Here is a 22,567-nt window from a genome sequence, read left to right on the forward strand (position 1 = left end):
GTGCACTCAGGAAACTAGGCAATCTAGCCCTCAATACCTCTCGGAGTCAAAAGTACAAGAGCAACGTGTTGGAGGACCATGAGCCCCAACTCTTGAGCTCTTCCCAAGATATGAATTTACTCTAGGGGCGACATCGCCCAACGTGTGAATCTGAAGGTTAGTAAAATGCTGATTGAATAGGGCCTCGTGTGTAAGAGGAATACCGTGAACATTGTATAAGGCAAAGGATGGGGAGTACTACTGGCTTACGCCCACTCTCTCCGCAAGGGCGTCCCAAGCCTTGAGGGTAGTCTCCAGAGGTTGTATTTCTGCCCTCAAATGACGCTCCCGGGTGGCCCAAAGCAAACCACGGAGATTATCGGGCCAGACAATGGCTCTCTCCAGGCGTGTTTGGGGAAGGCTACTTGTATGGGACCACCACCACACAGCATATTGGATCTGAGCTACAAGATAATATAAGAACAGGTCAGGGACGTCCAGACCACCCTGGGAGCATGGGAGAGTCATAGTGTGTAGTGAAAAGCAAGGTTGTTTCCCGGCCCAAATCAATTTAATCATCATACTTTTTATACGGCTCCAAAAGGTTGCGGGGGGCCATATCGGTACGTTATTCAAAACGTATAGCAACTTCGGCAAGATGACCATCTTGGATAAGGAGATCCGGGCCGATTGGGAGATGGGCAGGCGAACCCATGTGTCCACCCTGTGCTCCAAGTATTGTAGGCTGCTACATAGTTCTCCTCATACAACCTAGATGGGGAAGTGGACACCCGAACGCCCAAATAATGAAACCCCTGCGGGCGCCAGGCGCAGGCACCAGGAATGTCTTACGAAGATATACCTGGGGTGAGCGGGAGTATCTCAGATTTGGACCAATTTATCTGGAGACCGGATAGGGCTCCGAATTCAGTAATTTCCTCCATCACGGGGTTTACATTGGACTGGGGGTTCTTAACTTAAATTAACATGTCGTCTGCGTACAATGAGACAATGGATGTGTGTGAGCGGATGGATATCCCACGGTGAGCGTAAGGTTTAATGGATGTTTAAACTAGACATTTGCCTGCTCATCTGTGCCCCAGACAAGATGTTGAGGGGGGATTTCACATACTGTTTTTAAAATTAGAGTGTAAATTAAATTGTAAGAGTAAAAAAGATTTCGTTCAGCAAGAGTGTAAAAAGTATGTGACAGGCAACTAAAACATGAATAAACATGAAAATAAATAGAACACATATCCAAAACAGTTTTGAAGCAAAGATGACAGGCTTCAAACAATGTATTACAATTGCCAAGAAACGCTCAGTTTAATGTGTATGAACACACCACATATAGATGCTACTTTGATAAATGTACAAAACACAAGAACATTGGAAAATACTTTGTGCAGTTCAAGCAATAATCCATAGAGAAAGAATAATCTGTTTGTTAAAAGGATACTTCTCAATTGTAACTAAGGGTTTCACCTTATTACTGCTACGATCCTAAAATGCTAGGAAAATAAACATGCATGCATAATGATCCTTTCCATGAGCATCTAAAGACACAACGCAAAGCAGAAGTTGAACAGAAAGAAACCATCCCTCACCCGACTGTGTGCTCTTTCTGACAGGCTAAGTGTGCACATCTCAAAGAAAAAATGTCTAATCCGCCCTTTCATGGCCTGCAGTTTCATCCATGCAGATGTGTCCTGGCTTCTATCTAATCACCTGCCCTCTGCTCTCAACTAGTGCATAGATGGTACACATAGAAAGATAGAAGTTGTATTTACAAGATTTCAATGCAGAAAAGGCCTTGTATGACACTTATTTGGAGGCCTGTGTTTAAGATTTGGTGCAGGGAGCACCTGAAGAACCTCACTTTAAGTTATCCATATTAGTTTTAAAGTTAACCCGTATAACCTATAGGTGTTTATCACACCTGAGACTGTATCTTGCAAAACTGAATAAAGAAATGTGCTATTACAAAGTTGTGTGTTACGCTGTGTTATTGCTCTAAATCCCTATGACCCTAAGTGGCTCCCTACCATGTTAGAGCAGTTTAGGGCAGTTTGATGGGCCCGGCAGTGCAGCACGAGGTCAAGTTGGACTCGCTAATGATGTCATGAGCATATAGAATGGTTTCACTGCCTCACCAGCAGAGCTCCTCCCACTAACATGCCCAGCACTCCCACCTGTAAAGATTTTTAGCCCAAGTGAGAGTAAGGGTGGGTAGAAAAGAAGAAATGCTGGAGAGGAGATAATAAAAAACTGGAGAAGAAACTAGAGGGGAGAGAGAAAGGGAAATGAATGAGAAACAGAAAGAGAAAGGAGAGAATGGCAGGGAGAAACGGTTCCATGTGTTAATATCCCCGCATAAATATTGCCATACAAAAATATCGCCATATTTTTGTGGTGATATTAAGGCATGGAACCTGCGGGGGACACCCCCGCAACCCCTGTATTATTTTAAAAGGAGCGAGCGTCACCCCCGCAATCGCCGCTCCCGAAAAACCCTCATATTATCCCCACTAAAAATATCGCCTATGGCTGTTCCCGACGACCATATATACGGCCATATTTTTGGGGTGGATAATATTACCTGATACCGGAGAAACAGGAGGAAAGGGGAGACAGTAGAATGTAGAGACAAGTGTGAAATCAGAGGTGGGAGAAGGGGGGGCGTGAGAGAAGTGAAGGAAGAAAGAAAAAGGAAAAAGGACAAATAGAGATGAAAAGAGAGCTGAAAATGGAAAAGGATAAGAGACACCAGAAAAGTACAACAGGGAAATGAGAGTAGAAATTGGAGTGAGGAGAAAAGAAATCCCCAAAGGGATCAGGGGAAAGGGAGAAAGAAGAATGAAGTGAGGGATCAAAAAATAAATTGGAAAAGCAAAAGAGAGGGTGAGACGTTAAGGAAGCACAGAAGAAGGAAAAAGGAGCGCAGGGATAAAACATGTTTATAGAGAAAACATTGTGGCAGAGGAGTAGGTGTGAGAACATGAGATGGGGAGCAAGGAGAGGGAAAGTAGTCTATAATGAAAAATCGGGTCAGATATACAACATATTACATGTCAAAATAATATATACAAACATTGTATATATTATATTTATTTAGAAAAAGGTTGCAATTTCGAATAGATGTGACTTACAAAGAAGGCAATACCAAAAATCAGAGGCATGAGCGCATTGTTGTATTGAATGAGGTATACCGGGCGATGGACGGGTAAGAGTAGGACCCTACACCAGGGACAGGGATTGGAGGACAGACACTTGTTAGCATTGGGAGCCAGAGGCCATGATTTGCATATTCACACGTTCATTGCATATAGTAGTCCTAAGAGCAGAATGCAGGACAAATGGGTTGTGTGGTTAGTGAATTGAAAAGTTTTTGTTGAGATGCAGGCATGAACTCATTCTTACCTTAGTCTTATTATTGTTGTTTGGGTGTTGGGCTGGGGTAGAGAAGGGGACACACATAAAAAAGACTCACGTGTCGATGTTGTAAACCATGCGCAGTTTGAGTGCCATTCCGAAGTACTTGCTAGGAGAGCTGAGACTCTCGATGCAGCCAGCACAAGTTCCGTGTTTTATCCATTCATTTTTCCTTGGGGGATAAGGGAGTAAAATACACTCAGTTGTTATGCTTGCCTAGATTCCAACTTTACATCTTCTCCAATCGCTATAGCGCTTTCAGCTGCATCTCTTATATAGTGATTTTAGCTTACACTCTCTATAGCCTTTCAAAGGAACTTTCTTTTCTATAAAAACTCTATAGAACTATTTCACAAACATCTGTGATTTATTTTTTGATAATCTTGCTAACAATAGTACAGATTTTTTTCAACACCTTGGAGCTCATTTTTGTGCTCTGGGTAAATAACGCGAAGGGAACCTGTTACGTTTACACTTTTGTACAGTCATCTCCCCTCAATTTAGCAGAGTGCTAAAGTGGATTGTAAAATGATGGTCATTGTGAGGACATCATGATGTAAGACACAGACAAAAGATTAAACTTTCTAAGACAAGCTTTATTTATTTTAAGTGTCAGGACGGTGTAAGGCCTAACTTGCCCTATGCTATTGTGGGATATCCCCACATAAAGAAAACTAAGGATAGTCAGTGCCTGTAAGTTCAAATGAAAAGTCTGTCTGTTGTCAAAACCTATTCTTGCCCTCACAACTAAATCTATACAATGTCCCTCAATACAGGGTTGCCAGAGAACCCACTGGTAGGCTGTGGATATCCAGCAACCCTGTAAAATCCGTATGGCTGCCTAATATCCCGTTGCCATGGATATATCATGGGTCATGGCGGTAACGGTTACTCTCCAGGACAAGGAAGCACCAGCACTGTTGTTAACGGTGCCGGTGCTTCCGTGACAACCATGCTGGTAGAGGCCTGAAAAACTGGCAGGTCAGGCCAAACGGGTAATCCGTGGTCCCTACCAGAATCATTGTAGCATGGCGGTCCAGAAGGTGTGCTGGTACGTTGCTACCGGCACCCTTATGTCCAGAATGCCATACTTGTAATGAGGCACTATGTGTAGGGATGTCATCAGCAAAATAAATAGTGCTCAAAAGTAAAGTTCTAAGCTTCTTCCAGCTCTATGGCTTTCTCTCAGCTTCCCCCTTTCTCAAGTTCAAAATAGTTTCACAAAGAACTCGGAGTTCCCTTCCCCAAGCGTTCACACAGTTCAACATTTCTTCAAAAAGGCCTCTGGGTCTCCTTTCCCAAGCATTAACACAGTTCAACAGTTCCTAAAAAGGCCTCAGGGTCTCCCTTCCCCAAGATGCGGACTCTTTCCGCTGGCAAAACCCCAAAATGGAGTTAAAACCCGCTGGCTCTGAAAATAGTATCAGCTTAACTTCTTGTTTATTCTCAGTGGCCCACTCCGTCTAGGAGCAGTTGTCGGACCACACGTTCCACCCATCAGTGGTCACGCATCCGGTAACCTTGTGCACTTTGCTGTCCTTCTGTATTCCTCAGATTCTGGCCAACACAGGTTTTCCTCTCTCAACCTCTAGTCCCGTGGACTCTTGTTTCTTGGCTCAATACTTTTTTCCCATTCTTCTTGGAAGTCATTTTGGCTTTGCCACTACTTGTATCTCATACAATTCACTCTGTTGTACTTTAGCCCTTCTCACCACCTTGCGTTCACTTCGTCTTACTTTCTCTTCATTCATAAATATTCATAATGGTTCAGCACTTGTTTTGCTTTGTTCTCATATTCAAAACCTACTCAATATATCCTTTAGTTAGTTTGGTAGTCAATAGTGATCGTTGCACCCTTCCAAAGTACATATTATACGTGGCAGCTTGTTCCTTATTCACAGTTATCTCATTTGCCCTTCTGTAGCATGCACAAAAAGATTCAGTTCGTTCAGCATTCAGCTACGTCGGTTTCCCAGCTTTGGATTGCCCCAGTATGAGTGTTCCCTTTTCTGAACTCACCGGTAAGCGTTCGCTCTTCTAGGCATCTCTGCTTCCGCTTCTCTGCTCTGCTTTCCCGCTGGCTTCCCAATGAGCAGCGCTCGCTGTCTTGGCCAGTTAACAGCCCTGCTGTTTTACGGTGGGAGCTGCTGTCGAGAGTTTCTCTCACCCCCAGAGCGGCCAGCAGCACCTTGGAGATTTTGGTGCCCCACAGCTTCTGTTGTAGGCACTAGGAAGGAGGAATGACAGGAGTTTTGACCCTCTCATGTCCAGCCTTGGCCCCGGCGTCTCCCTCATACTCCTACATGTCCCGGCTTCCCTCCATCCGGTTCCTCCATATGCTGTGTCCTTCGCCAGCTCCTTCTCACCATGCCGTCTCTCTCACTCTTAAACACCTGAGGATTGCTAAAAGGCTGCATGTGCAAGTCCTTCATATCGATTGTCTGACTTTGGTGTAGCTGATTAATAGGACATGACTGGCTATAGTAGTTGAACTCCTTAAGGGCCCGCTTCCTCATCTCAGTACCAAAGTGGTGTGAATGCAGGGGAGTGTGTAAAACTCTTAGTTGTTTCCTCCTCATCCAGGTCTTATGATAAAAGGACTGTGGGACATTTTGGTCAGAATAAAGAGTCAAGGATTGACAATAGCCTACAAAGGCAGGGGGAATGATGGATTTACTGTGACAAGGCAAAGGGGGATGCCATGTCTCACCCAAAGACGTCCTCTCCCCGTTCCCCAAGATCCCTCCACCCAGGAGATCCTCCTTCGCAGATCCACCCCCAGGGTTGGGATTCAAAAGCAATGGCTTTTCCCTGGCCACCTGAGCAGAGGATGCCGGGGGGGAACAGAGGCGAGGTAACCCTCTGGGTCTTCACAGCGTACACACTTTTATGCCACCCTTTTTCACTCCACCATGTAAAATGGGCAAATGCTCCTTGTTATCTATGCATGGCAGGCACCATTTACAATGGATTCCTATGGAATCTGGCTGCTGTTTGCTGGTGTAAAATTCAAGCGGATTACATAGGAAACCACAGCATTTGCGCCAGCATGACAATACATGCTGGCAAAATGCTGGAGCATGTGCATGGCGGAGAGGAAGGGCAAGGAGGTTCGTAATTTATGATCTGCGCCTCCTTTACACCTTATAAATTGCTGAAAATTAGCCAAAGTGCAAATTACATGTGCCAAAGTCTTACGCTAGGCTCTTAGGAATGTAATTTACATTATGGCTTAATGAACATGGTACCCTTAGTCTTTGCTTGGCTATCACCAAATGATTGAAACAGTCCCCCAAACAAAGGAGGATACGCACTAGATTGGACCTTACTCGATGCAAATTCCACAGTATAGCATCACATTTGACCTTGTACTTTGACAGACCACTTTTACAACAAAACATTTCCATCGTATGACTCCGTTCAGTTTTTACCCCACTCCTGAATTCAATGGAGCTAATTTTACAAATGTGTGTAAATTGCCCAAAAGGGGCCAAATATGTTTGAACTTATGTACAAACAGGTCTGCTTTGGGCAATTGTCATCATTTGCAGTGCAGAGTGCAAAAGGGAATTGTAAAAGGGTGGCAGAAGCACCTTTACACCACCTTTGCACTCTGCAATGCAAAATGATTAAATGATGCCTGCCATGTATGCCTGGCAGGCAGCGTTTACAATGATTTCCGATGTAATCAATCTGTCGTTTGCTCGTGTAAATAGCAGGCATATTACCTAGGAAATAATTGGTTTTACGCCAACATGAAAATCTCATGATGGCGTAAAAACCAAATTGTTTTCAAAGGCGGAGGGTAAAAGGGAGGCGGAAATGTAATTCCCGTTCTGCCCCTGCCCTTTGAAAATACCCAGGAATGTGAATGGGTGCGTTAAAACAGGCGTGCTACCTTTACACCTGTCTTTTACGCCTTTATTCACGCTCTGGGGTGTTAGATAATGAGTCACCTGATTTGTTCTCTTTCAAAGCTATCACTGGGTCTGATGCCCCGATGGATCAGGGTACTATGCACTTGACATTATATCCAGGTGATCAGTGCCCCTACTTTGTGATGAAAGCCTGTGCTAATATATAAAATAAGGAACCCGGGGTTGATATGCCTTTACATTCAGGTATCATCCTTTCTCTCTAAGATCCTAAAACGAAAGCCACTCTGCAACCATAGGTTACTGACACTTCGTGTGTGCATGTATTGTGGTACCTTCCTACGCCCTACCAACCAACCTAATGATGGGAACTCCTCCTAACTCCGCATGCCCAGACACGTTCTTTGAAGCTTCACAAATGAAACAGTAAGCAGCAGCCAGTCCTGTTCATGCACATCCCACTTTCAGACTAATTTTAGAAAAAGTGTAAATTGCATGCAGGGGCCTGGGTCTCCTGCATAAAAGTTCACAAAACTGAGTGGAATTCTAAAAAGTAAAGTGGGGTGTATTCCTATTTTCGCTCAGTTTTTCCTCTCCATCTTGTGAAGAAATAAAAGCCGACTACATATTACGCTTTGCGGGTGGTATTTGTTAATGGATTCCTATGGAATTCGCCAGGTCTTTAGCAGGTGCTAAACCAAGATGTATTACATAGGAAGCCATTATTTTCACACCTGCATGAAAATGTCATGCAGGCGTGAAAATAAGTGTACTGGCAAGACAGAGGAGGAATGCACTGCGACGGTTTTATCTCCATTCCGTGGGTCAGAGAGTTAAATCAAGACGTAAAAGCATTACGCCTTGCTGTTACGCTTCATGATTTACAACTCTGCCCCATTTAAAATGAGGGTGTTGGGGTCATTTGGTAAAAAATTGTAATTGCATGCAGGTGACGCAAATGCCTGCACTTACAACTCTGTTAATCCCCTACATGTCATTTTCAGCACTCGTGGGTGATTTAAGAAACATGCTAATTGCATGCATGGGACCTCCAACGTTTGTATTTACGTGCTGTTTAGTCCCCTGCATGCACTTTTCATCACTCTCAAAGCAGAATGCTAACGTCCTAATCACCTTTACTCTTCACTTTTATTCATTGCTTTGAGAGAACTAAAATGCTGCCTGCAAATGATGCTTTGCAGGCAGCGTTTTATAATGGATTAGAATGGAATGTACCTCCTACTTAGCAGGTGCAATTGCGAGGTGTGCTCCATTGGAATCCATTGGTTTTATGCCTGCATGAAAATGTCGTACTGGTATACAACTGGGGTCTCCTCCAAGAGAGTGGGAGGAAGCAGAGCAGAGATGCACGCTCCCGCTTTTCTGCCCTCCTGCGCCTTAGAGGAGCTGCACAATTGGGCCCAGCATTAAATGGAGGAGTCAAAACCTTACACCTTGCTTTTACATCTTTCTTTTATGTAAAAAAATGACCCCTCACAAAGTGGAGTATAAACCTGAAGAGTAAATCGAGGCAGAATCACCTTTAAACCTCACTTTTACTCTTTGCTTTGTGAGAAATAAAATACCACCTGCAAGCTGAACTTCCCGCAACCAAGCAGGTAAGATAGCTCAGCAGGTTGAGCACTCGCTCCTGTGATTTAGGTGTGATCTGCAGGTTCGAATTTGCCAAGGCCAACTCAGCCTTTCATCCTTCCGGGGTCAATAAATGAGTACCAACCTCGGTTGGGATGATGTATGTAAATATGTTTTATGTACATCGCTTAGGCATAAGCGCTATATGGCTGCTATTTACCAGAAAACGTGAGGCGTGTTTCATTAGAATGCATTAATTGTATGCCTGCATGGAAACCTTATGCAGGTGTAAAACCGGGTGCTCTTCTAAGATGTAGGTGTAAAGCAAAGTGGAGCTGCAAGCTCTGGTTTGCTGATCTACTACGCTTGGAACACCAGGAAAAGGGGGCAGATTGTTAAATGGAGTTATGAAAGCACTACGCCTTGCTTAATGATGAAAATGACCCTTGGAATGCTCCACCTCGTCACCTCTTTTTCATTTTTCTGGACTTAGGTGAGACTATTAAGACTTCTGTTTTTCTCATATTATTTGCAGTATGCAGCACATTTTGCAACATGGGTATAACAAACCATCAACCTTTTTTCTGCCAGCCATGTTTTCTTCACCTGCCTGGTTTGTACTTGCCTCCACATCCTGGACCCACACTATGCACAATACACATGTTTGCACTTTTTCTGCTAGCATACCACAAGGCCTTAGTGAGCTATATGGGAGGTGCCACACCTTTGCCAATAACGCCCAACGGTTTATGATTTTGTGTGAATCTTTGCCCAGGCTTAGTGATCTAATTATATATAAAATTTCCAAAAGTAGAACGTTTCTAAATTATTGAGGCTAAATGCTGACAAATTCAAAGCCCCACTCTTAAGTCTCTAACTCATGACTTGCCATAGTTGTTGCTTAATTTCATCATGTCGATGCTAGATGGAATTGCTCTAAATCCAAAAAGACAGTCCATTATTTCCGATGTTTATTTGATTACAATATCTCACCAAAATCCTGGATACATCGCTCCCCCGTTTCCCCTTTTCTTCACTCTCTCCATTGGCTATCTTTGGAATTCCACTTGCAATTCAGCTTTCTCTCTACCACCTTAAAATGTCTTCCTGGTCTGGCCCCTCCTTGCCTTTGTTCACTGGTTTCCTTGTATGTTCCCTCTTGGTCCCTTTGTTCTCAATCTCAACTTCTTTTAACTGTGCCTAAGCCCCCCTGTGCCCAATCCTGTTTTCAATCCAGCTGCCTTCTTGCCCCCAGACTTTGGAATGCTTTGCCTCTATACATCAGATCCATCTGCGCTTATTCTATCTTTCGCTCTCATCTTAAAAATTATTTGTTTTCCATTATGCCCTAACTTCTATTCTTTTGGCTTGTACATTGTGTTTCATAAAATGTTTGTACCGCTGGTTCTTATGTGCAGCACATTGGCGAACGCTCCTTACAAATACAAAAATAGAAATACATTTGCTTGTAGGTTTCACTTTTACCACGGCCAGCACTGTAACAAGACTGGCTACGAACATCATTCGAAAATCCCATGCTTGGTCAAAGCTACAAAGGCTGCCCATTACAGACTGCCTTTATAATCCTAACCCAGGGCTCATTGTTGGGGTTTAGCAAGTTTTCAAACAAACCCAATTATTTTTGGGTAGATAAAGGAGAAAGGGTATTTTTTTCCTAATTCACCGCTGGGTTAAAATGTCAGTCGCCATTTAGTAGTTGGATTGAGATGGTGGCACAATATGACACCAACAATAAACATGCTTTGAGCGTTAGACTTTAAATGCAGTTCAAGTGCATTTATATTATTCAAAAAGGCAGCCACACAATTAAATAGGTCCTAAAGCAGTCAACAAACTATCCTTTCTACGCAAAAAAGAGTCCACCTGTAACCGCCACCCCAATGCTGCTAGTGCTCCCGAAGCCCAAAGTAACTTGATCGAGACAGTATGCTTTCCACACGCCATCTCCCCTCTTCCCCAATGATACCGCCTTTCAACACACGTCAGAAAGACAACTCACCCACTGTAAATCAGGAAACCCTTTAAAACCTACCTCTTCATTGAGGCTTTCAAGCCCCACCAACCTCTAGGCACTACAATCAATAATCTCCCAGAGCACAGCCAACTGAATATGTTTTATTATATTATATCTGTTGTTCGGTGTCTCTCCGGTAGAATTTGTTCAGCTACATAGCACTATCGGGCTCCTTATTTTATGTGCACCCGCCCGCTGCCATATGAAACAATTCCAGTTGTCTTTCCCCGCTAAAGTTCTGTAGGCCTCTCCACTAACCTCTCTATACAACAGCCCGCTGCCCCTTGTCCCTCTATTAAACATAAATGACTTTCTTTAGCACTACGTGGCTCCATCTTTTCTGTGTGGCAGTCTATGGTCACTGGAAATCTGACACATGGGCATCATGTTCTGTAAGGGAGCAGGGGAACATTCACAGGATATCAGCCAACAGTGGTTATGACAGCAATTTACCAGAAGAAGAAGTCGGTCAAGTTGATGAGGGTTGGCCAATGCTGGGCTAGTTGAGATGGAAGATCCTAGGAAAAGAGCACATGAACAAGATGAGAACACACAGTTGCCACCATAAAGAGTCTCCTCTAGTCCTCGCTTGCGATGCTCTCTCACCAATGCTGCCGTCATGCTGAACCCAACTTCAACACACTGTTGCCCCAATCCTGACCTATACTCTCCACTATTGCCACCATGTTGTACTCACTGTGGGTGCTACCTCCAAGGTGAGCTCTCGATATAGCTGACTGTCCCCTATGCTGCTGCCATACGTACCACCCATCCATCTCTGGCATGCTGCTCTGCTTCTGTTCCAAGGGCTCTTCCAGCCCCCTGTTCTGTCTCAATCAGTACTGAACTTTCCAGCCCTCAAATTTTGGCTGATCTGCATTCTCAGATCTGCTGTAGTAGTAAATAATCTCCCAAATCTGCTACTATGGTGGACGCTACACTGCTGTTATCACCTTCTTTCTACAAACTTTCTCTGGATCTATCAGCTGCTTCAAACTACTGCCTTATTTCTCTGATGCTTTTTCTGCCTAAACTCTTGAGAATGTGGCCAATCTTTCTTCTTTGCAGTCTAGGGTTTGCTCATCTCTTCTTTCTTTTACCAATGAACATTTCGATAATTGCTACTCTAAAATAAATTTTATCTCATCTAGTTGATCCTTCTGCTGCTTTCGATACTGTGATTCGCCAAACTCTGCTGTACGTAAGTTTCCAAACAAGGGGTGTCCGGTGTTATTCTTTCATGGTTTCCTTTCTGCTTTACTAATCTGTCCCATTCCATGGGCCTCATTCTGAGTATGGCGGTCCGGAAATAAGGGTGCCGGTAGCAAAATACCAACATCCTTTCTGGACCTCCATACTACATCGATGTCGGTAGGGGCCATGGTGGGTTTTCAGGCCACTACCGGCATGGTTGTCCCGGAAGCACCGGTGCTTCCGTGTCCCCATTTCCATGGAATCCAATTGGAAATGGGGATTAACCTCCACCGCCGTTGCTTGTGATATCCCGGTAGCATCGGATATCAGGCAAGAGTAAGGGTGTTACGGGGTTGGCGGCAACCTCCTGGTAGCACTGGTGGGTTACCGCCAACCTCGTAATGAGGCCCCATGTCTTTGTCTGGGGAATCTGCTCCTTCCTACCCTCTTTGTTATAGAGCCCCCTGGAGCTCTTGTCTCAGCTGTTTACTTTCCTCTATGTACACCTTCCCTCTTCCCTGCTCTTATGTTTTAGGGACTACCCTGCCGCTTTCACATGGACAACTCAAACATCTTTGTTTCCTCATAGTTGATAGTGATCATTTGATTTTCTGCGCTACTTCTCAAACATTGATCAATTTGTATCTTTTAAATCATCAAGAGTATCCCATTAAAGTTAATTTAAGTACTGAAATGTTTAATGAATAATCGCAATAATCTGGCCTACATGTGTTTCTCTCAAGAGTGAGCTTCTTTAGGGCCTTGCTTCTGCACTTGATCCAATGAAATCTATCATGGTTTGAATGTATACCGGATTTGTATTGTCAGAACACATGTTAGTAACAAACGGCCCCACACATTCCAAGATAATCAGAACATAAATTGTGAGATAGAAAAATGTTCTACAACAGGAACAGTTTAAAAAGGGTGAACACAATGAGAAAAAGAAACAATAGTGAAAACAAAATAAACATAACGAACATAAAAGCGAAAACGTTTATTATTATATCTGTCAGTTAATAGGAGATATTACTTAGAAATGTGATAAAATCATCCTTATATTATCAACATAAAAAATGTCAAGATGAAATTGACCTCTAAGTCAATGTATTTGTTTTGTATAAGATGGAAGTGAAAGCTTAAAAATGAAAGGGCAAACTGGGAAGGAACCTTGGAGTTCAAAATAAGTTTAGAAATATAGGAATGCAATATATATATAAACATTACAACTGAAATTATAAAATACGGGATGGTTAGCCTTTTATTTTAGGACGTATGTTTAACATGTGCTAAGCAATGGCAGTGACAGATACAAATGAAATATTCCTTAAGTATTTGTATGTTAGATCTGCAGGATTGTGAAGGAATACATTCCATGCACTTTCCATTTAGAATGTATTTATAGTGGCGTACGAACAATAGTTGTGTAGTCAAATTACCTTGAGTCTAGATACTCACTTAACAGGTATTTGACTAAATTAAGTGTCTTTTCAAACACTCTGTTTTTTAATGAAAGTGTTGTTACCTGAAAAACAAGATATGTTCTAACAAAACTAATTCTGTATAAATGTATACCATGATAAAGTGAATTGGATCAAGTGCAAAAAAAAAGCTGCTGAAGAAGCTCACGATTGAGCAAAACACGTATATGCTGGATTTTTGTGATTATTCATTAACATTTTCATTATTTAAATTAATTTCAATTGGCTAGTAATGCTTATTTAAAAGATACAAATAGATCACAATTTAAGAGCTAGCGCAGAAATTTACATGACCACAATCAACTATTAAGATTTTTCCCAGGGCAGATTGGGTCAATCTGAATATAGCCTACCTGCTACTACAATAATATACCACCATCATACCAGATCTAGGCCATAAACTGACCCCTATATCTTTGTGATGTACACTTTATATTTGTTTCCACCTCCTTTTTTTCCCCAAATTCTCCAGTGAAAACTTGAACTATAAATAAACAAGGGTACCTTTAAAATTATCCTGCTTTTGACCTCAGTGTCATCTCAATACTCTGCTAAATTCTCCACTAGCTACCAACAATGGTGATAATGCCACGATTGTTGCCACCATGCTGAGCCCTCGCCAACTTCTGCCACCATGCCGAGTCCTTTCCCAGCTCACCCCGCTATGTCAAACCCTCCTTCTGGTTCACTAGCAACTGGGACTTGCCTACAGCACTGCTGCTATGCTGAGCCTTTGCCGGTTTCTTCATTATGCTGGGTCCTCCCCAAGCCCCTACACCATATTGATCTCTTTGTCAACATGGCTACTATGATGAGTTATTCCCACTCTCTTCTACTATTACAGGCTCTTACCCAGCTCTACAACCATGCTGTTCCCTTCATAAACGTTGACACCATGCTGAATTTCTGCCAGGTACGTCATCATGTTGAGGTATCCCCTAGCACTGTTAATTTGCTATAGAATCTCCCCAATCTCTTGCTGACAACATGGCAAGGTCTGCCCTAGAATTGGCAGCATTTTGGACTCTTGCCTGGCTAGCTCTGCCATCACATAGAGTTAGCCCCACAGCTCTGGGGCAAAATATGGCACATCCTTAGACCCTCCAGCTCTTCCACCATTCTATGTTCCTCCCTAGGCTTCCCATGCTTATCACTCACCCGCTGCGACAAAGCTAGGCTCAGCAACATTGCTGTTATCGTAGTGAGTTCTCTACATCAATACTACGGCTAAAATAAGGGCTTTCAAAAGCCATGCTCCTTTCTTAGTATTGTGGGGTTCTTAACCCTGATGTGCGTTTCCCTTCTATCACTCTCTACCTCCCTGTGGGCCCTGCACTTTACACTCACTTTTAGCAAAAAGAACTAGCTTTTTCCTGCTGAATCCTTACAAATTATTCAACCGGTTCAATGCATTTCAATGAAATGTTAAGTTGCACAAACATTTCCATGTCAAAGTGCCATCATTTTAACTATTGAGTGAGAGCTACGAGTGCCCGACAACCTCAACTAGTGCTTGCACCAACCCTGAACATACCTGCAGGTCAGATTGGAAGAGGGGCCAGCAGGAGCAGCAGTGCATGATCTGATCAGGCCTGGAAATGAATAAGAGAAGAGATAGGCAGTGAAGCACAGATTGAGCCTGTCTGAGGTCACCCAGAACGTATTTTGCTTCCTCCTCTCCCTTGAACAATAACCCCTTGTTTAACCAAAATAAATACTGCTCCCCCTATTAAACAGACAGTGGCCATAGATAGTTGTCTAACTTGTTAGTGACATAAAAAGACTCCATCAAAGGAGTGTGTGGCAGGAGAGTCAACTGCATTAGAAACAGCTTCCACCGCAAACTACTAACATAATCCGAAGTTCAACCATGACATTTTAATTGTAATGCCACCATGCACTTTTTATAATGCTAGAACAGTAGTTAGGCCTTCAAAATTGAGGGGAAGAATAATAATTGAATATTGGTCTCAGTATCTAACTAACTTTGTTGCTATAGAAGATAGGTCAACCACTATCATGTTCTTCTTGGTTATCACTGTAGGATAGTCATCATATCAGCCCCTCCTTATAGTCAATAGCTATACACCCATGCAAATAACCTAAAACAAATACAAAATAAATATATTCTTTTAGACTGAGTGACTTGTTTGAAATGATCTTCAATGCACCACTGGAACAGGCACACCTACTCACAGCACCGACTGTCAGGAGGAGCAAAGTGTTTTCCTCTTTGGCTAAAAATAGAAAGTACATCACCAAGCACCAATGTTACTGTGCACCCTTGTCATCGCTCCCCGCCTGCACCCCTGCTACTGTGGAGACTCCAGCTGCACACTCCGTGCTCATGACAGACATACCGCACTGGCCAGCTCACCTCCCACCCAACAATGGTTATGACTAAGATTATGACTAAGGAACCTAAGTGATGGGTCCCTGCAAGTCAACAAACCCTCCCTTTATGTGTCAAAGAGCCCAGACATCCAATGCGTGCCTTAGACTCTGCCTTAGACAAAGGATGATGAACTTATGCAATGAGCCAAAGAACAGACAAATAGGCAGGGTGTCTGCATCAATATACTTTGTTTTTTACAATGCACAATAGTTACACAGACCACACAAAGCAATTGACGAAATTGGCTGTATACATCACACAACTGGATTAACCGGCAAAGTGGTGGATTAATAAAACACTTGATTTGAGATTTCAAGGTTCCACTGTTTGTTTGTTCATTGATTTTTAGCGCGCACCAGACCCGAAGGTAACTGTGACTGATGTACAAGTTGGGAGAGGGTTGGGATTAACTCCTAAGAGGTAAAGGGTTCTTTCCACAACAAGATAGTGGGCCTCATTACAAGTACAGAGATAAAAAACAGCAGTAATGCAGTAGTAACTCCATTACCACTGCATTACTCCACCACTGTAATACAACTTTGGTGTTGAGGTGGCGAAAAAATCTAATTCTGCTTCCTTACCACCAATAATTGGCAAAATCAGCAGAATTACTGCAGGCAGAATTACTGCTGACAGCAATTTCGCTGAAATCCCCATGGAGTCCGATGGACTCCATAAATTGGGACTAACACCACCATACCACCACTTGTAATCTGGCAGTGATTCTGCCAGACCAAGTAGTGGTAACGATAATTCCATTTGGTGGTATTCCGGCAGATTTACCTCCAGAATACCACCAGACTTGTAATGCGGCCGAGGGTTTCCCTATGAGGAATTGGTTGAAAGCAATTGTCAGGATGGGCCAAATGATGAAGCATCCAGGATTTTTCTCTCCTATCGTGGAGATACTGGTCTTCCCCAATATCTCTAAAAACAAAATGCAATCTCAAGACCAACTACTTGTTGATTCAAAACTCCAAAAATAGACAAGAACCCCTAACATGAAAAAAGAGTCTCCCTAGATGGGATTGTTCTAATTTATCTATGCCAAAAGAGGTAATTAAATAGTGACCAGAAGTTCCCTGTCGTTGGGATCCTGGTTCCCCCAGATCTCAAATATACAACACAGTCTCAGGGAGATAATGCCCATTTAATGCACCTACCATCGAGATACTGGTCTTTCCCAAGATCTCTAAAACAACATGCAGTCTCAAGTCCAGCTACTTGTTGATTCAAATATCCCAAAATAGACAGGGACCACTAACAAGAAAAGAGTGTCTCCCTACTTGGGATTGTTCTAACTTACCTATGCCAGTAAGAGTATTTAAATAGCGGCCAGATGCTCCCTGTCGTGGGGATACTGGTTTCTCCTAGAGCTCAAAAATATAACATAGTCTCAGGGAGATAATGAGCAGTTGCTTCTTGCCTCCGGTTTCATTTGTAGGGATATAGCACCCAGCCTCTTCTTAGCCAAAAGTCGTCTTCACTGCATTATAGCACACTGCTTGCTATTTGTAATCCACACCAGGAAGATAGTGCAGTGTCCACTGCTTGCTGGTCCACAGTTATAGTGCTTATTATAAGAGATATGGTACCCTTCTTACTCTATCTGAACTATAAAGATATCATTCTCACCCTGTCAGGCATTTCTTACATCTCTTTCACTATGTCTTGCTCTCTGTAATCTAAAGGCTAAGGAGCCCTTCTTATTCACCAGAGATATATATTCTTCCCACATTAGGCAATGGAGTCAGAACCATTTTGCTAAGGGAATCCTTGTAACTTGGTCAGGATCCCTGTGGAAGCAGACTTATGTTTCCCTAATTTCATTTTTTCCTGCTTGAATCTTTAATCATGTGAGTTCTTATATATCATTAGTGTGCACATTACGCTAGTTTAAAACATTCTTTTTAATTGTATTTGGTTCACAAAAGGAAAAGAAAATGTTTAATTTCATTAGAACCTTTAGAAATTATTTATCAACTATTAACATTTAACATTCCTAAAGATGGGGAAAATAGACCAAATAAAAATAATTAAAAAATAATTAATAACCATTTACACACATTGATTTCAATGAAATAAGTCCATTCTCCCCACTTCTTGAAACTCAACGTGGGCAAACTACCCCATCTCCTTTTGTTTGCAAATTACTTTCCGAACAATAAAAGGACACATTTGACCTTCCCCTTTTCCCAACATTGCACAATAGTATTCTCATGATCTAATATTCCTTAGTTTAGGTCAAGCTACCTCCCACCCCCTCAGGCCTTAACCAAGTAATTTCCCAACATAATTAATTTAACAGGTTCAGATTTCCCAATATTCCAATCACTATTGCCGTTAGCTGAATTTCTTGGCCTGCAATCATTCTTTCCCAAAGATGCTCCGAGACAAAGCCCACCTCCTTATGTGTGAATCTTCTTAATTTCGCTAGCCTCAAGGGCCAAGTCCCTTCACACTGCATTAGGATATGTCGAAGTGATTGGAGTGCTGGATCGGAGCATACTTTACATAGTTTGACCGCAAGATCTTCCTGCTTTCTTATTGCCAGGACCTTCCCAGTGGGGACCAAGTTCAATCTCACCAGTAAAAAATTGGATCTTATTCTGGGGTCGGGATATTTTACTAAGTAACGTGGCAAATGGCTTATGCTTTTTTCTGCTGTCAGAAACGCATTGCGCGTCTTAGAGCTTCTCACCAAGGAGATAGTTTTGATCCAGTCTAACCACTCAAAGTCCCGTTTTACCTTGAGAGGGTTGGTTATCAGAGTTTCAAGATCTGCATTTACTCTGTCCAATATGTTTTTTGCTTTTAAATCCAGCCCTCTCAACATTCTTGATGTTGCGCCTTTCAAATGACCTCTGACATTTTCATACAGGGAGTCTGGTTTAGGACACATTATCTCTCTGAGTAATGCAATTAATTTCCATTCAGCATGGCATTCTAAAGAGACAAGACCTAGTTCAAACCACAAGTTCCAACCGGGTGTACTCATAGGGAGGTTAAGAGAGACTTTCCAAATTCTACTTTCTATTGTGGCCCAATTTGCACTCCAGAGTAAGGGTTTTGCTTCTAAGCCTTACAAAATAACCGGAATTATTTTGGCTACATAATATTTGATCAATGGCAAGATGGAGAATTAGCAATATTTGGTTTTGATTTTTTTCATTTGGGGGATCAGTTCATAAGCCTTGGAAAAGATATCTGTCATGATCTCTGCATCCAAAAGGTCAGGGTTTTCCCAACTCCCTTGGAAGCAGATCCATAACCCAGGTTCCGAGTGCCAACCAGTCCCAATTGGGACCTTTTGGACCCAGTCCTGGCGCCAGTGGCAGCAGGCTCATAAAGATGCCCAGTCCCAGCGCTGGAAGCGCCGGGCTCATAATGCTTGGGTGGACTTACCTGAAGCAGACCATGCTGCTTACTTACCTGCCAGTTGAACCCCTGATCCTCTTCTGTTTGGGACTACTTTTCCTGTTGGGTGGGGCAGGAGCCACTCCCTAGGTTCAGAACACTGGAACTCTTCTGGAAAGCAGGAACTCTTTTCTTACCTAGGCGTGGCTGTGGAAGGAGACACCTAAGCACTACAGGAGGCTATTTAAACCACACCCGATGGATGAATCTTGCTTTGCGTTATTCTGCATCCTCTGCAGCAGAACGCTCATCGTGTCTTCTGCATCTGATCCTGGGTCTAAGGAAAAAGGCTTACCATCCTGAATCCAGTCTTCAGCAACACCTATAAAGACAAGAAAGAACAGGTTAGCATTACGGTCTTCAGTGACAGCGCTTCACTTACCTGGTCCATCGGCTGTCACCAACGCCTCGCGCTGCATTCCGGCATCTGAAAGACAAAGGCTTACCTACTCTTCGTGCGCTCCGGAGGTCTTCGCACTGCATTCCAGCATCTGAAAGACAGAAGCTTACCAACTCTTCGCACGCTCCGGAGGCCTTCGGCGCTGCATCCCGCATCTGAAAGACAAAACAAGGTGCGTTTAAAGACATTGGGGAACTTTAATACTCACGTGCCATTACTCCTTTCCACATCTAACCCAGTGGGTATTCCGGCACCCTGCAGCCGCTCCGAACTTGTACCTGCAAAATAAAAGACAGTTAGAGCGCATCGTGAAGCAGGCAACAAGCGCTTACCTACGTGCTTCCAGGCGCTTCTATTCATCACACGGGCTCCATCTTCAACTCACTTCAGCCCGTCATCCGCCATCGCCGGAACCCTGCAAAACAAGAGACATCATTACTAAAGACTTTTAAAGACATTAGAATTACTCGAAACTTACCGTTCGTGTAGTAAACGACGGACAGCAGTCCTCTGAAGTCAAGAGGCCTGCTCCCCTTATCCAGTGAAGAAAATGGTTACAGCACCCTGCCCCGAAGCAGATGGAGAGTACGGCGTTCACTTACCTAAGGTGAGCGCGTTAACCTTTGGGGTTCTACAGGAGAAGAGAAAGGGAAGAAGAGGGAGACATTCAATAACCCAGTTCATTAATCCCATATTTTCTATCTGCAGACACCTTACCCTTCAAGTCAGACATACAGTGCACAGAGGTCCAGCCCAAAGAGCCAGCCGTGTGTTACACATCACCTTTGAAGATACGGTATACGCCCAGTCAAGACCGGCGCCTCTACGGGAATCAGGTGAGCGTTACAATATCATATTCCTGATTTCTCGGGCTGGCATAGATTTTATAGCAAAAATAGATTAGCTCATCCACTTGTGCTCGTGGTATAATCTGCCCGTTCAAGGACCAATTATCCAAGCTGATTGTCTTTCTTGGGTGTTTAAACACAAGAATCTTCGATTTTGACAGGTTTATTACTAGTCCGTTTTTCTCGACATAGCTACCCAAATTAGTCAAAAGTCTTTGAAGACCTATGGCTGTTCGGTCCAAAAGGACTATGTCGTCCGCATAAGCCAGCCAAAAGATATTACATATTACGCTAGTTTATAACAGCCCTTATAATTTTTCTTTTCAGATAATCTCTATGTACTCTATGCAATCATGGATGTAGTACTCTATAGTATGTTGCTCTATTTTCACTTGTTTTCTTTCTGGCACTATTTGCATTAATTAATTGTCACATGAAATCTGCTGTCATGTGATGTGTGATGTAGACTGATGTAGTCTGGGAACTGGTAAAGGATTTGAGGAAAAATACAGCCACATTGATGGTGAGAAATGGCAATCCTGGTTATCTTTCGGGCAGTGGCCCCCAGCAGGAACCAGGATATGTTCCCAACAAGGCAAAGACATCTGCTTCAACAACGGACTTTCCAGTCCCTCCAGAATTGGCTGGACAAAGGAAGGAGAGCTCCTCTCTAAGGCTGGTCATTACATATCGTTTCTCGTTGATCTTTCGTGGTTGCGGTAATGTCACAAGCAGGTTGATTTAAAAAGATGGAGACCTGGTGGGTGGATGGTGATTAAGATTGTTGTGGGATGTTCCAGTAGAGCAAACATGTAGCACTGTCAATTGGCTTGCAAGATAATAAAACATTCCCTGTCTTTGTTACTTCCAAAGAATGATTACGTAAACTATATTTCTCTCATTTGCTGCTATGACTTGGACTTGTGCTCCCAAACATCTCCAGGTTCAGAATAGAGAGTTAAGAGTCCTATCAAAAACTTCAGCTGGTGATTGGGAAGCGGCTGACAATGAGTGGTGCTTCTTTGAAGCACACAGGGAACCAGCCTTTGATCAAATAGTTGGATCCGACACAGAGGCAATAGCTGTTCAAAAAAGGACAAATCTGTATAATCAGAAAAAGGTTGTGCCTGTTTAATAATGTTGTAAGACAGAATAGCTAATTATCTGGGGCTGCTAATCTAAATAGTGCCCTCAGGTTAACTGTTGGAAACTAAAAATGAATTACGACAGGGGATATGTGTAGAGAGTGAATTTTCATTTTGCCTGTTCAGGGCCACTTGATGGAGTCTTTGAACCCCAATTTTTCCTCGTCAGGTGTGCAAATAAATAGTGTTTTCCTTATGTGGGAATGTATATGGATGTGTGAATGTAAAATGGCGGGCCATGAGGTAAATCGAGTCGAAAATAAATAAAACATGGATAGACAACAATTTTTTTTTTTTTAAACTTTATTTAATGCTCGCGGTACATAACATTGCAACAACATCAGATATAGTATATCTCTGAAACAGCAACATTCAGTTCAGGTTTACAACAGAACACACAGTATTACTGACTTTACACTGCATCGGGTCCTGCCGGGCTGTTACCGGCTGAGTCTGCTTCGCATAAGTATATTCTAAACGGACCCCAAATGTCCTTCGGCTTACATGAACTCGGAAGTGACATTACATAGTGTTCTTCACACTCATTGACATAAATCAATTCCTTAAGAAAGTGGCTCACTTGTGGTGCCTGTGCACTCTTCCATTTCTGCAGAATGCATTTCTTGGCCACTACGCATGCAATGTTAAAGAGCCTTCTTGTTAACTATGACTGTTTTCCAATATCCCCAAACAGATATTTTTGTGGTGTGAGGCCTGCCGGTGTCTGAGTTACTTCTTCCAAGATGCTTGCTATCTCGCCCCAGAATGTGTGC

At 42.9% G+C, this 22,567-nt stretch overlaps 1 protein-coding gene across 1 annotated transcript in view; it reads right to left on the bottom strand.

The window, feature by feature from the left end:
• The window catches only part of LOC138566704 (ribonuclease T2-like), a 359,594-nt gene that overhangs the window by 221,593 nt on the left and 115,434 nt on the right, over nucleotides 1-22,567 (bottom strand). The window contains exons 5-7 of the mRNA XM_069644295.1: nucleotides 15,124-15,181; nucleotides 11,368-11,432; nucleotides 3,470-3,583 (exon numbers count right to left, since the gene is read on the bottom strand). Coding sequence (XP_069500396.1) covers nucleotides 3,470-3,583; nucleotides 11,368-11,432; nucleotides 15,124-15,181 — 237 coding nt within the window. The remainder of the gene's footprint in view (nucleotides 1-3,469; nucleotides 3,584-11,367; nucleotides 11,433-15,123; nucleotides 15,182-22,567) is intronic.

Source organism: Ambystoma mexicanum, chromosome 2p (assembly GCF_040938575.1).
Source record: "Ambystoma mexicanum isolate Mex_15411 chromosome 2p, UKY_AmexF1_1, whole genome shotgun sequence".
NCBI classification, from domain to species: Eukaryota; Metazoa; Chordata; class Amphibia; order Caudata; family Ambystomatidae; genus Ambystoma; species Ambystoma mexicanum.